The sequence below is a fragment of the Rhea americana genome, unplaced genomic scaffold, assembly GCF_003343005.1.
Source record: "Rhea americana isolate MKP2758 unplaced genomic scaffold, rheAme1 scaffold_328, whole genome shotgun sequence".
Lineage (NCBI taxonomy): Eukaryota > Metazoa > Chordata > Aves > Rheiformes > Rheidae > Rhea > Rhea americana.
In genome coordinates, this window is record NW_028186455.1 from 1203 (window position 1) to 16397 (window position 15195).

The following is a 15195-nucleotide window of genomic DNA, read 5'->3' on the forward strand; positions in this document are numbered from 1 at the left end:
CCTGCCGYGGCAAGATCAGCTAACGAGAACTGCTCGTTGTCCCTCTCCCCCTCTACAAACCGGCTTCGCCCTGGCTTTGCTGCACCCTTGTGACCCGCCCCGCATCTGCTCCTTGCCCCCGCCGGGCCCTGGGGGCAGCTGCGCGGGGAGGGGCCGGAGCCCGGCCCGAGGGCGCCCGCCGAGCCCTCCCGCCGCCGGGCCGGCAGCTCCGCGGGGCTGAGCCGCAGCGCCGCCCCGGGGAAGCTCTGGACCGTGTTTACGGCCGGCTCCGGGGCAGCGCTGTTTGTTTTATCGCCAGGTTTTAGGTGCACTCAGATGCCGTAGAGTAAGGAACAGCAATAAATACTCCAAATTCCTCCGCGTAGCGGCCGTTGGCACCCGCCGTGCTGCAGCTCCGCTGCCTGCCTCCGCACGCGTGCAAGAGCGGCACGAGCCTCCTCGCCCCGCGGCCCCCGCCTCACACGGGCGCCGAAGGGAAGAGTACGGAGAGGCGCCCGCAGCAGGAGAAGCCGCGGTCCCTGCAGGGACGCGTCCCTGCGGCCATGCCCAGCGCAGGAAGGCACTGCCGCGGCCAACGTCCGCCCCGGCCGGCTCATCCCGCTCCTGCGGCAGCTTCTYGGGCTACCCCGACACGCAGAAGCACTGAAGCAAGCGCCCTGGCACAGGCAGCACAAGTCACTCCCAGGCAGGTACAAGGGAAGCTCTGCAGTCCYAAGCTGCTGCTGGGATGCAGAGGCTGCAACAACAAAAAAGTCTATTTGATAAATGTCAGAAGAAATACAGTAATCAGCTGAAAGCAATTTACTGAGCCATGTAACCGCCCTGGGCTCGCCATTTTCCTTTATTCATTTATCATGGTAGGTGCTTTGGCCAAAATACACAAAGTGGAGAAATTGTTGACATGTGGGGCCCTAGCAGAGCAAATCCTTCATCCTCCTCCCTCCCCGCTGCGCACAAGCTAACTTTTTGGGAGTTGTTTATTTAAGGACTGCAGAGCACTTAGTGGTCTTTGAACTCACGTGCTTTGGGAGTGGGGCTGGGTTGCCAGCGACCACCTTCCCTCCGCGTTACTGCTGACCGAGGCTGCGGGGAAGCCTGTTTGCTGCTGTTGTAAAGTACCTGCTGATAGCGTGGAGTTCAGCTGCCCCTCATGCACAGGACCCTGTTCGGCTTCTGCCTCTTCCTCCCCTCTGGTCTGCAGAATGTGACACCAGTGGCACGTGTGGGCATGCTGTAGCTGGCTGGGCAGGGCCGATGTCCATGTCAGAAAGCTCTTGTGCTGGCTTCTGTTTTTTTCCATATGCTTCATCCTGGCAAAAAATAGCCATACTGACAGCCCTAGTTTCAATTCTTTATTCACAAAACCCACCAAAGTCTAAGGAATCGCAAATCCGTGGTCCTCATGTCTGCTTTGGCAGTGTGCACCGGCTGGTGCTGAGCTCCCCCACGCTTTCCTGGAGCACTTGCTGGAAAGGCTGTAGAAAACTGCGCTGGCAACGGCAATGGGCAACTGCTCTTCTGAGAAGAGTGAACTCAAGTGAACTGGCTGTCCAAAGGCTGTTCCTCCACGTAGCATTTTGACTTTATTTCAGGCAAAAACATATGACAAGGTTCACAGCAGGGCAGTGGAAGGGAAGGTTCCCCTTGCTTGCATCCCTTGTTCCRTCACTGTCAGGCTCGAGAGCTGCAAACAGGCCAGGGAGTGAGACGAGCCTGCAGCTGGGCTCTGGGCCGGTCCAGAATGAGGCAAACTGATGGAGAAGTCAAACACTGGATGGTTTAAGCCTTGCCAGTTCTTGCTGGATTAATGCCTGAGGGCAGCCTCACCTCCTGTATGTCAGCTTCTGCTGTGGGAATCCTTCCATCAGCTTCCAGTCTTTCTTATTTTATTTTTAAACTTGTTTCACCTAATTTTGTTCTTCACCTGAATAAATAAGAGCAAGGAGAGTTCCCCCAACCTTCCAACACAACTGAAGATCAGCAGTTCGAGCGACCAAAGCACAGATCTGTTCCGGAGGGCTGGGAGAGCTGTCCATGCCCATCACCTGAGGCTGCYCAACTCTGGGCGGGAATGGCCAGTGGGGTGTGGGCCAGTGCAGTCTTGCTGGTAGGGGGGAGTGTGTCCATAGGGATGCTGTTTATCCAAGCAGCTCCTTGGTCTTCGCTGCCAGCAGCTTGTCCATCTCTGCTGCAGCACTGTCTGCCATTTGCTGGATCTGCAGCAACACAGCACAAGTCTGAGTCAGGTGCTAGGCAGTGCCAGAGTTTAGAGGGAAAGGAATGACTGGATCATCTCCTGAAACAAAGCCTGAAGTGYTAATAAAAATCAAAATAGTGCTGGGGCAACAACTCTTTCCTCCCAGAGTTGGTGGCGCTCCCTAACAGCCTTAGGCGAGTCTGTGCCAGTGTTAAATCTGTATGGTGAAAACAGGGACCAGTCAAGGGCTCTGAAAAGAAAAATGCAGCGTGAACTCTCTCTGCAGCTCCTAGTTATTGCTGAGGCAGATTCGAGTGTTGGTGCACAGAACGGCTAGGGACCTAGAAGAGCTTCCCACCCATGCACTCTGCTGTTTTGGCTAGAATGATCCAGCATCTGAAGATGTCCATGTCTGCTTACATGCTGTATTTAACCTATGTTTGCTGCAATCCTTGCTGTTCTCTCAAGGGCTCCTGGCAAAACATCTTGGCTGAGCCTCATAAGTTACTTTGTCAAGTCCTTATTTAATAGAGCTACCTCAGGGGGAGGGTGGAGTCGAGAGACCTGCTGCTGTTGGTGCCAGAGAAGAGAGGGCTTATCTCATTACTTTCTGCAGCCTTTCCACTATTTCAACAAACTAGATAATAGCAGGAGCCACAGTCTTAATGTGAGAATTCCTAGTGTGCACTAAATAACAGATCTATTTTACTTCTTGTAAATGATAAATAAACTGCTATTGCTAAAGCCCTGGCCCAGTATCAGCTCTCCTGGTAATAAGGGTTGGAGATGGCAAGCATGTTCACGGTGCCAAAAAACGTGCACACTTACTTGAGTGTGTGATGGAACATGTATGGATAAAGGTTTCAGCACATTGAGGGTTTTCACGCACTAGTTTTATAAGATTGATTTAGCAGCATTGACTCCTGCGGTCCCAGGCATATGAGAATGACCTTTTCTCATGCTGAAAATTCTGGGTACAAGCGAAAATTGGAGTATCTCAAAAAAYTGAGACACTACTCTACAAATACAGAAAACCATCTGTCTGCTCTGGGAGGACTGCTTCCCAACAGGATTCAGTTACAATAGCATGGCTATTTTTCCTGCTTGCACAAATGCTCTGTATATCAATGTTTATTTTTGTGAGCACACAGAGAACTGTACTAAAGCATTTGCAACGTATCTAGCTATAGCTGTTAATAAACAAACAGCTAGAAAGTAATGGCCTGTCTTCAGAGGCATCAATTCAGCAAAACAGTTATGCTTGTGCCTGAGTTTATGCCCAAGTAATTGACTTCAGTGACATCTGCTCTTAGGGAATTAGGCATGTGCTTAAGTATTTTCCTGAATCAAAGCCAAAAACTCCTAACAGAGATAATCTTGCTAGCCTTTTCACTAATAACAAACTGGAACAATCCTCATTAACACCAGCTGTTTTGCAATGTCCAGGCACTGCAAATGTGGGTAGTTCTGCTCCCTGAGGTCAGCTGGCTTGTGCAATAGTCCCTTGAGCTACAAAAGCTTTCGGGGAAGACTTTTCCTGTGTTAGTTTACAAYGGTTCATACTAGGATTTTGGTTCTGAGATTCAAGCCCCAAATCTCTCTCTCTCACACACACACACAAAAAGGCAAATAGGCTATTATCTAACCCCAAAATTCAGCCCAGAGTCACTCATCTCCCAGCCAGGCTCTYGGTGTTGGAAATTTGTTAGCAATGTCTGGGATAAATGTTCACTGTAAATGTTCACACCACTGGGCTGTGAAACATCACGATGTGCCTGAAGGAAAAAAAATTACCTGCTTTTCTAGCAGCCAGATAGTATCTTCAGACACTTTGTTCTTGAACTTCTTTATTTGAGTCACACTCTTGCTTCGCACCTTTCTCAAGGCATCTTTGGATTTGTTGGTGGACTGTTTGGCAAGCTTCGCGAGGCTTTCCCGGTGCTCTCTCGTTATCCTAGCAGTGGGGAAAATAAGAGTGTCATGTGTAGCACAGCCAGATTTACTTCCCGTGAAGGACAGTCCAGACTCTGGGTAAACCCAGCAATCCTCTCTGCTCTGGTATCTCAGACAGCTCTCCTGGCTCCGGGCTGACTGGCCTAGACAGATCTGCCCCGCAGCACCATGCTGGCCTCTGCCAGGACACCCCAAAGCAGCGTGTGTTAAGGTAGCTCTCACTCTGGGCTGAGGCCCTGCATCGCAAGATCACAGCACTAACCAGTGCGGTGCTCAGGGATTGCTCGTTCTGCTTTGGTCCCCTGGTTGACTTGGTCTGAGCTAACTCGGGTACCTCGGCACGGCACAGCTCCTGCCATGCCGATGCACCTCAGTAAAGTAAGTCTCATGCCTAGAGCAGAAAGCTCCCAGCACAGCTCTGAGCTGAGGGACTTGGAATGAATCTTACTTGCTTTATGGTTGTCAGTGCAGTGCCTGAAAGTCATGCTGTAATGTTTAGATTTTCCTTTTTTCTGCTGCCAAAGCATCTGGGGGAAGAAGGGAAAATCCGGCTCCAGACCTGAGACACAGAGCTGAAAAGCGTAATCCTCCTGCAATGCTGTGAGGAAACCTCCATCCATTCCTGAAACTCAATACAGTCTCCCTGCAACTGGAACAGGCTGAATTGTAAATCTGGAAGCTATAGAGCTTATATTTCACTCAACCTTACTCCAGCTCATCACTAACAGGCATTTCCACTAAGATCATGTTTAACATCCTGTTTGACAAGAGGGTTATCCTAGAAGTGGTTCTGAAATTAGTGTCTCGGTATATCCACAGCTAAGTGGCAGAGTAGAATTTCAGCTCCACCTCCGCCCTCATACTGCGCCAGTTACGGCTGTGATTCCACAGAAAATCCTAAACTTTCCATCCCAAGCAAATAACTAAATGTGATGGAGAAGCCTGAGCACCTGAGCAAGACACAGGAACAGCTGGCACATCACCTTAGCTCTAACAATGTTCTGCTTCTTCCCAGCRTCTACAGCTGATCGCTGTCAGCATTAATTGTTAATGCTTAACAATAATATTTCAATTACGTTCACGGCTCTTGAAGCTTCCAGATTGCCCTGAGAATGAAAAGCCCAACGCGCCAACCAGCACTCGCTAGTGAGAGCGCCTGTCTGCTAGCACAAGATTTTGCAAAATAAACGCTTCATGGGCGTATTTAGAAATCGACTGCAACAGGCTGGGTCCCAGCGCACCGAGGGCAAGGCTCTTCCTASGGAGAGCTCAGGAAACGCGGGGCGAGGGCTCCCAGGGCGACGCCAGCTCTGYCCCCTCGCGGGTATCCATTCCAACGAGCCTGTCGGTACGCGCTCAGGCTCTGAGCCCCTTCCGAGCTCGCTCTCCGTCCGAGAAGGCATGTTCGCTTTGATACCTCCCTTCAGCAGTCGGGTCGCTCGCAGCAGATGTTTGCAGAGGCGCTCACCGTCCCCAAGCCCAGTCAGTTATTTTTACTTCAAGGTGGAGAAGGGAATAGGCTTTGCAGAAGTGATTAGTAATTACTGCAGTCTGGTGTCTCCAGAAAAGCCGACGGAGGCAGAGAGCAGAGGCAGCTACAGCGCGTGTGGTCGCCCCGCCACTGCTAGGCAGCCCCGAGCTGGGGGGCAAGCCCGGGCGAGAGGGACGGGTTCGGCTCCCTGGCCCCGTCTCCTCCCCACCGACAGCGGCTGAGAAAGGACGGCTGGAGGGAGAGGACCGGTTCACTTCGCATATGGCAAGAGCTTCTGGTCAGCTGAGGCCAGAGCTTGGATCTGAACGCTTAATTAAAAGTGAGCAGGGCTGCTTGTAGTTTCCTGTGTATCCCAACACTGATGCCTGGAGGACTTCTCTCTTTCAAAACCCTGAGCCAGAGGTCCCGCGGCACAGGCAAAACCCGCAGAGCCCGCTCCTACGCAGAGCCCTGGGCAAGGGCAGGGTCCCAGGCAGCTTTTTCGGAGGTGTGTAGTGTGTGCGTGTTGAACCAAACTCGGAGGAGGGAGATGAAAATCTGCTTTCCTGCTGGGTGGCAAGGCAAGCGGGTCTGCGGCACGATTGCCTCAGCTGTGGGAGATCAGGTTTGCTCTTAGCTATTCACCTCCGCTCGTGTTCATCTTTCGTGAGCTGTGCTGAGGGTATCACTCGCCTGCCTAGGGCTGCTGAGCCTTTAAGGAAATGTTTTTGTTTATGCAGTGCTGCCAGATTTCCTATGCTTCTTGGCACAGGGTCACAGCTTTCATGCCTCCTTGTCTGTCTTTATTAACACCAATTTCTTTTTATCACTGTACAGTACCAYGGAGTTTCTCAGCGGGTTTTACGTTCCAACCAGACTGTGTGTAAATTCTCAGCAACGCTACCAGCAATGCCAGAAACGGGCACTTTTTTTAGGTAGATGCTGTTTCTGCTTAAGGAATCCATCAGCATGAGCCAGGCCCAAGGTTTTAAAGAACAGTTGCTCAATTCTGCCTCATCTGGGACTTCCGTGCTGTTGTGGATATGTTTTCTTTTCTAGTTAATAATCGCTGTCCTTGCTTCCTCTTCAAAGCTAGAAAGTGTGAAGTAGACCTGGGGAAGGGGTGCCAGAAGCGGAGAACGAGGCCAAGGTCCCTGCCCATACCCCCCCGAGTCAGCGCCGAGAGCTGGGGGAAACGCCGCACATCCTCTGGATGTAAAGAAGCAACAGGCTCAAATCCTGCCCTTTCTACAGGGTTGATCCTGTGCTGTGGGACTGTCTGGGGTGAGGATAAGAGGGCCCTGGTGACAGAAACGCCAGTGTTTTCAGAAATGCAAGTACACGAGTGGTAACATCTCCTCYTCTTCTGCTTCAGTCAGCAACCAGTGGTTTAAACACTGCAATACTTGGATGTTCCTCTTCCAGCATATGGCACGAGCACACCCACAGTGAAAACAATGCAGGCCACATCTGATCTCCAACACAAGACATTTATGCGGGTAAGAATAATTTCTGTATCTTAAATGCTAGGAATTTCCTGTGAATGACAGGCATCAGTTAAAGGAAAGTGGGCTTAACTAGATACTCTGCATGCATAATTGCAGATGCAGATAAACATAGGGTGCAAAATATATTATTCAACAAAAAGCATGTATGACACTTATGATGAGAGATCTGGAGCAACACAGCTCAAAAACAGCTTTGTTTTTTTCAAACGAAATTTCTTAAGTTCTTTCTCTCCACAGTAGGTATCTGCGTATTTCTTAAAAGGCAAAGGGAAAAAAAAGAAAGCTCGCAGTGAGTCATTAAACTCTCAGATGAGTCATCTGGCTTTCAGTAAAGCATGTGTAAAAATATTACTAGTTTACAAACAATATCCAGTGAAACACAATAGTTCCAAAAAAGATGCATCTAAAAATGAGGCAATACCATAAAAGGCACAAGGTCAGGTCAAATTCAGCCAAGAGATCAACCAATATCAATGTTCCCATGGTTGGGTTTTTTTTTTTTTTTGTTTCTTTTTAAACCCTCCGAGAATAATTTTAACACAAATAAATATTGCTCATGCAGTGCTAGCAACACAAACAAGCTAATACCTTGGGGAGTAGAGGGGATCCTAGCAGGAAGCAGAAGTAAACACAAGTGAAACGAGTGTATTTTTACTGTCTAAACTGAAATGCAAAAATTAAACGAATAAATACTGAAAAGYAAACTCTATTTTTAAATGTTCAGTTGAAATAATCTCAAGTACTGAAGTGTAGGTAAACCTGCATGAGGCAMAATATGATGCCCATGTGTCCAGCTGATATGTCAGACTGAAAACTATTTTTAGTAACAGGTAAAGATTTGCTGAATKTACTTCTGATGTGCCTCCCCTCACGAAAGAATCAACTTCTGCAGAAACAGTGTTGTATCTGTCTTCCAGATATGCAGGTGATACCTACAGTAACTTCATTTTGGTTTTGTTTGCTTATTTTGTGCACTTGCTATAACTTCGGCAAGTTCATTGCATCTTGTGTGTCATATATGTTTTCATAAACATCATTARAGTATCGGGAAAATGAAACAATTTGAAAAATTAGAAAAAGTAATTCAGAGATGTACTATTAAAGAGAGGCYTCTAACAGAATGATTTTATTCCCTTTGCAATAGAAAGTCGTAAAAGATTCTAGCTGTCTGCCTATCTTTTTGATGGGTGGATGAAACTCTGAAAGATCCAGTCTTATCACTACACAGTGGGTGAGAAAAGGGGCCTTGAGGTGCTTGTGAGGGCAGACCGCAAGGCGTATGTTCCACGCGGAATATCTCTTTATCGCAGGACTCCCCAGGCTGCCCAGGGAAAAAGTGAACCAAGAGCAGCAATAGTGATACACCAGAGAAACAAGGGAGCCCACTAGACAGGTCTTCCATGGGGAAAGAAGACCTGTTTTTCCTCCACAGCACTACAAAAGAAAGTGACAGAACATATACATTTGTTTAAAAAACAATATATTTTGTTAAAGATCAGGATGTGCAGTTTCAGAGTTTCCTCCCCTTCAATTCATATTCAAGGATGACCCAAGTGCCCATTAACAATCAAACCACCGTGCAGCAACCCGGGAGCCTCAGCAATTATGAAGATAATAGTGCCCTCCTCCTCTGCCTCCTCTCCTGAGGAATGGGGGAAGGGCAGAGAGCACAGGGGAAAAAGAGAATCAGCAGATAGAATGATAATGTCATTCCCTTTCACTGACAGCAACAGAAAGCTGCAATTAGAATTCCCTGATCAAAACGCTATATAAAATCCAACAGTATTTTTTAAACTGATCTAAAGCACCAGAAATACTTAGTTCATCCTTACTTAGAAGTCACCTGCTCGTAAAATGCAGTGCATGTGCAYGGCATGTGCAGTGTAAAAGCCATCTTTAGCCTTTATGGGAATTGTGAAATCAAGCAAGTGGTTGGCTTGTACATTCCCATCCGATTCCACCGCAGCAGAGTCGGAGCACTCACAGCAACTCATGAATTTACCTTGCACCACCCAGACTGGGCAGAGCAGTGCTGCTCTCCCCATTACAGGCAGTGCCCATGCTAGCAAGATGCCTGGCACAGTAAGAGCCCTTGAATTAAGGCAACACAGCTTCAAAAGTCTCTGGCTGTCTCCTGCAAAGTGCTGCAGCCAGCTAGGCTCAAGCTTCCTCTGCAAGGGGAAGATAAAGAACAGTAAGAYCAGGCACCAGATGCCAAAATGTGGTGACTGAGAGCTCAGACACTTAGAAGAAGTTCCATCAAATATTTTTAGAGGAGCTCAGATTTTTTCCTAAAGGAAAAAGAAAAAAAAAAGAGAGAGTAGCTGTGCGGAGAGTAGCTGCATCAAGACATCATGGTAATCGTGCATGCGTACACACCAGAGGACAACGAGGGGCACTTGCTGCAACCTATTATGTTATCTTGCGTAACCATGAATTTAGACAGCCATCATTACTTACTTAGGAATTGGTACCCGAATTATTGTCCCATCTACTTCCGGGTTTAGGTTCATTCCACTTTCCCTTATAGCCTTCATAGCTGCAGCTGTACTCTGTAAACCAGATCAAAAGGTAAAGGGAATTAGGAAATAATTATTCCCATATGCCAGAACTCTGTCAATAGTTGGCAATCCATCTCCACAGAACATGGAAACATTTAGTTCTGTTACCAGTAAGATCAGGAAGTTACATTGGTGCAGAGAGCTTTGATCAAACTGAACGGGAAGCTATGGCTGCTCTTGGTATCAGGGTACGGAGGGCAAGAAGGGGGGAGGAGAGGGGAAGGGAAACAACAACAAAAGAAAACTGTTTTGCTTCTTTGAAACTATCTGAATGGTTTGAGGCAATGCAGAGTGAAACCGCAATAAATTCCCAAGGCATAGCCTGACTGTGGCAAAAGAGATGAAAGATTCTGAGCATTTAAAAATTCCAGTCGAATGTTTTCCACTAGAAATCACGAAGTGCCGATTTAAAAATGTTAACTAACTTAACTGCTTCAGCACTACAACCTAACCACGTTACATGAGGGCAGTAGCAGTTGACTGAGAAACAGAGCTCATGCTCAGCTCTAAGTTTATTTTACAGTAAATTACTTGGGATTCACTTTTTAAGACTATCACTGCTGGCTGTTTTGACACTCTGCTCTGCTAAAAAGGTAAAGTGCACAAATGTGCTTCGGAACTGCGAAGTGTTTAAATACTTCCTTCCCCATCGTAGAGCGCTGGTGTACCTTTAGAGCATCAAACTTTACAGCCAAATCAGTTTTGCAGAAGACTGCAATAGAATGCAACAAGCCCTGATAGCTTGTTTCATTCCTTGACATTAACAGTGACAGAACAGAACAGGTCTATATTCTCTGGGCACTACTGTGGCACTTTCTACAAGGACCACTGCTACTTTGGATACTCTTCCCCATCATTGACTTTAGATCCAAGCTGCTACAGTAGACTCTTATACAGAGTCCAGCATTTATCAGCTGAGGCACAAATTAAAGCTCTGCATATTTGTTTAGGTCTCCAACACGTGTAGACATGACTGAATGCAATGAATGCTGTACCAGTTGAGTAGTAAAACATAACTGCTGCCCTTTAGAACATAAAAAGGGCAGAAAAAATGTAACAAAGATGATCTCAGCAAATTAGATCTATGAACATGGTATTCTATGGATAGTGCCTGCCCTGTAGGAAGGCAATCCTCAGTAAAAGCTGTATTAGCTTATACATTGGAGGAGACAGAGGAAGGGGAAAATATTGCAATATTGCCCTCATCCTATTGAAATGAATACTCATTCTTAAAAGATAGCCTTGTTTGTTTTTATAAATCTCAGGCACAGATACATCAAACAAAATTTTACCCCACAAATCTGTGATTTCTGTGATTATTTTCTTTCTCAGATTCTTCAGACATTTCTGTTTCCTTTTCAAGACTATCAAGTATTGGCTATATGCCGTAAATAATGACATCAAGTAAATGTGTGCATAACGTTATTAAGGAGTTCAGCCTATCCATGGAATAGTTATACTAAAAAACAACTGCATTGAGCGAAATGGTTATAGCTCTAGTTCAAGTGAAAAATGGATCTCTGACTTAGAAAAAAACTGTAGGCAATGGTATATACGGTGGTTTTTAATTTTCACATGTGCCCATTTCTCAGCCTATCTCAGTTCCTGCTTGGACACAGGCTAAGCCATGGAGTGACTTCTCCAGCTCTCTCAGCTCTGGTACCCTGAGGCACCTCCATGTGCTCACCGATGAGGGGCCTTCATTCTTCAAAGTCATTATATATGCTAGATACACTTTAAGAAACACTTAGGTATCAAGTACCTCACGCTGACCTCCTTTGAGACTTTGCTGACTTAATTAATTGGGGAAAGCCTTTGCAAAATAAATAGAGATAAGCTTTGGCAAACCTCCAGACCTGGAGCTGGATGAACAGCTAACCCTGCACTCATTACTACCCTGTCCACACRCTGCTCGGGCCTCTCTGAGCGACAGCCCTCTCTACAGGGGGCTGCGAATGCTTGTTCCGGAGGTGGGATTCACCTAACACAGGGGCAAGTTTAACTAAGGCTTCTGCAGAAAATTAAGGGAGGTTGGCTCCCCCAAAGGGCATGTCAAAGTACCTAATTCGGAGTCCTGATCTGAAGGCACTGTCAAGAGAGGAGCTCACTAACTTCAGCAGTGCCTGYCAGGCCCTGTGATAGCACTTAGCACAGGCCCAGCTTAGTCCTGCCAGGGGAATGGCACAATCTTTTCAGATGTTYGCAGGCTGACATTGTGACCACAAGCATGGTTTTGTGCATAGCCAGGTCTTCATCAGGAACTGAACTGACATAAATATGAAAGGGCAGATCTAGCATCATTTTCACGTGTGTCATTCAGGTGCACCAAAGGACAGCGTGTGTGTGCAAGACTACTGGGAACAGTAAATGCTCAGGAAATGAAGAGAATTAGCAGGGCACAATTATCTAGGTGTCCTTCCAGCATGGCACTGCCCTAGTTATAATATTCTCTATGCAGTCTTTTCATCAAGTTTTTGTGATGCAACTGACAGGAAACTAGTTTCCAAAGCAAAATGATCATACTCTTGGGATTTATTCGATGGGAGCCTGAGAGTGATCATAACCTAACAGGCACCACGTAACACTCAGCAGACCCTGTGCCGCTGCACATGTGACATATCTTGTTCTCTGGACAGTGCTGGAAAGTCACTTGCCCAGTGCAGTGCGCAGTCAGCAGCAAAATATGACTTCTGCTGTGTGTCAGACAAGGAGCGATATGTGATGCAGTGAGAACTCTCAAACACAGACAGAGTTGACTGATTTACTCTAAATATTCCTTTGTTCAGTATTAACCTGTTTGTTCTCTTGGTAATTACCTCCCTGTAATGCCTTCAGTAACGTCTCCTTACCTCTGGAAAATTGGTCATGTTCACTACAACAAGCTGAGGTGATTTCTGTGAGATCTGCCCAAGCTGGTTCAGTGGAAACTTCCCATCTTTTGTCACCACAATTATGTGATCAAAGGCCCCTCAAAAGAACAAAATATGGTGGAATTTCAGTACGACACAGCAGTTCAGAATGATAATGTAGCAGAAAGACATATGCAATGTTCTGCATTCCTTCCATTATGCAACATATAGATGTTACAAAAGAAAAGGACTTTGTTTTCAGACCTACAATTTTGCTGTTGTACTTATGCATGCTGTGTGGTATTTGCTAGCTAAACATTTCAACATTACTCTAGAGCTCAAGAGCATGAAAACAAAACTCTTGTTTGTTTTCATTACTAGAACAGGAAAACTAAGCAAAGATGATGAATAATTAAAAGATTTTTGAAAAAAATTCTTACAATTTAAAGAAAACCTAAATGTTGCTCTGAAGATCAAGGAAATTATTGTCTTTAGCTAAGCAGTGTTCCGTTAAGCCCTCAAAGTTCTTTTCCAGGTCCCAAGAGGAGGTGTTGTACACTGTCTAATTTAAAGTATTCAGTTTCTCCCCGAGCTACTCTTAATCTGCTCCCTAGTTTATGCTCAAAAATGTTAACAGGCCAAAAGGCACATGGGACAAGAGGTACTTTAACGGTGCAATTAAAAAAATACCTATGGTTAGAATAAATAGTTAAGAGATTGAGCTAAACTTTCCAACTCCATTAAAGACTGAAGTGCCCCAGTCAGAGCAGGGGTGGTGAATGATTCAAATTTGGTCATTGTTTAATGTTAAATTTTATCCCTGAAACTTGATACTACTTATAAATACGTATGTTCAGAGTGTTATAGTAACTGTAGCTTAGTCAAATATATTCATGTTTATTTCTAAAACAGAAAATTCTCTAAGTGAGTAGGGTTTGTAAAGGTCACTAACCACAAATACGTACAGCAAAAAAAAGTTTGTATACACCAGACACCAGCCTGATGGCAATTTCCAAAAGGCTAATTTAATGGCAATTGGATTTTTCCTGCCCTACTGCACCATTAACTGACAACCTGCGTCTTCATCACATCTGCAAACAGTTCAGTTAGACACTTTTGACATCTCCCACTTACAAAAGCTATTTCCAGGAAGCTATTAACAAAAATGGATTCTTCCTGGTCAAGCTCAGGGTGAAAAAGGCCTTTAGTTGGGGATGTCAAAGTTGTAGTAATCTGCTGCCTAGTGAATAACTCAATAAAATCAAAATTGAAAAGAAAATAAAAATGCTATTCTGTGCTGCAAAGACTGGTAATCTTATTTACAGACAGCACAGCATTATACCAGAAAGTTACTAACCTGGTGAGGTTCTAATATTGAGATTTCTGCTGAAATCTTCTTTCAGGGCTTCTACCACGGCCTGCATGTCTTCATTGGTTTCTTCCAAGTTGATAATATCCTCAACTAAGGCAGCACTAATATTCACTTTGGCTTGAGTCTGCCCTTTACCTTTAGCTGCAATTACAAACAAAATTAATTTCTAACAACACTTCCCTATTGGATTAGAAAGTAGAAAGAAATTGTTACAATTGCTGTTATATTCAGAAAAGAGCCTGAGATAAACTGAAATAATTATATTTTAAAATGAGTAAATACCCCAGCTCTTGAGCACATAATCCAAAATGTATTTGGATATCAYGCTGTGGGTATTAACTCCAGTGCAGAATGTGAAGATTACTACTTATTGCCCCAGGCCAACAAACACATCCATGCAGTACTTCCCCTAGAGTAAGGACTAAAATCTCACGTACACTGCAATACAGTTAGGCAAATCAGCTCCCCCAGAACTGTGTTCTGCCTAGGTTAGATCAATACTGGTACGTGAGATAAATGGGATAAGAAATTCTGTTTTCAGTAGTATCTAGCAACACAGTAGTAAAAAGACTGCCTTATTTACCTTTTTTAGTAGCTAGCTGTCTAGTCAGCATCACTGGGTGGACGCAGCGCCTGCAGCCGTTCAGGAGTGGGGCCAGGCAGCCTGCGGGAGCCTGTGGCAGCCCCCTTGTTGCAAACGGAGAACGATAAAGCAGGGACTGCAGCTGTCGGAAGCATCTCAGGGCCACAGCCATCGTTCACAACTCCGCTTCAGCTCGCCTGCAAAAGACAGAAGGCAAGTGGTCACTCTGAATGCTAAAAGCGGGGCGCCATGGCTTAGCTGTACCTSTCAATGCAAGCTGACAGGTCAGGCAACGTGAGGCAACAGGCCTGGTCCTGGTCCTACAGGAGTTGCAAACGTGCAAGAACTGACTCAGCGGCACACGGACCGTCCCTGGGTGTTTGCGTGGCACCCACCCGGAAGGCCGCGGGGCCTTTGAGGCGACAGGCACATYCAGTACTCAGGAAGGAATATCTTGTCAAAATATCTGGTATTCGCATGTCGGCTGAGTACAAACTTTAATTCCTACCATAAGGTTTGCGGCTCCAAAGCCCTCAAGCCCCCCCGCARTTTAAAGGATTTGTTTAAGACCGTGAGATGTTATCGCACCGGAGGCTCCTCTGCGCGCAGAGCTGCAAAACCGCAGCATAAGCAGGCAGCGCCGCCGCCGCCGCCGCCCCCCGCCTCGGGCCCTTCCCGGGGGCCGCCTCCGCGCCGGGGCG

The 15195-nt window shown here is 46.3% G+C and overlaps 2 protein-coding genes across 4 annotated transcripts in view; one reads left to right on the top strand and one right to left on the bottom strand.

Moving 5' to 3' along the window:
- Window positions 1-800: 800 nt before the first annotated feature.
- On the bottom strand, window positions 801-15174 carry MRRF (mitochondrial ribosome recycling factor). 3 transcript variants are annotated; one of them, XM_085310825.1, is made up of 7 exons: window positions 15083-15174; window positions 14495-14691; window positions 13897-14052; window positions 12540-12658; window positions 9590-9681; window positions 3992-4151; window positions 801-2216 (listed from the first exon to the last, which is right to left on the bottom strand). In XM_085310825.1, the coding sequence occupies exons 2-7, from the start codon at window positions 14664-14666 to the stop codon at window positions 2139-2141; spliced, it is 777 nt and encodes a 258-aa protein (XP_085166951.1). In that variant the 5' UTR covers window positions 14667-14691; window positions 15083-15174; the 3' UTR covers window positions 801-2138. The 3 variants fall into 3 exon arrangements, with proteins under 3 accessions (XP_085166951.1, XP_085166950.1, XP_085166952.1); XM_085310824.1 differs by lacking the exon at window positions 15083-15174 and having other exon boundaries at window positions 14495-15067; XM_085310826.1 differs by lacking the exons at window positions 801-2216; window positions 15083-15174 and adding an exon at window positions 2232-2447 and having other exon boundaries at window positions 14495-15069.
- RBM18 (RNA binding motif protein 18) overlaps window positions 14972-15195 on the top strand; it is a 13484-nt gene continuing 13260 nt past the window's right edge. The window contains exon 1 of the mRNA XM_085310863.1: window positions 14972-14982. Within this exon, the coding sequence (XP_085166989.1) occupies window positions 14972-14982 (11 nt within the window). The remainder of the gene's footprint in view (window positions 14983-15195) is intronic.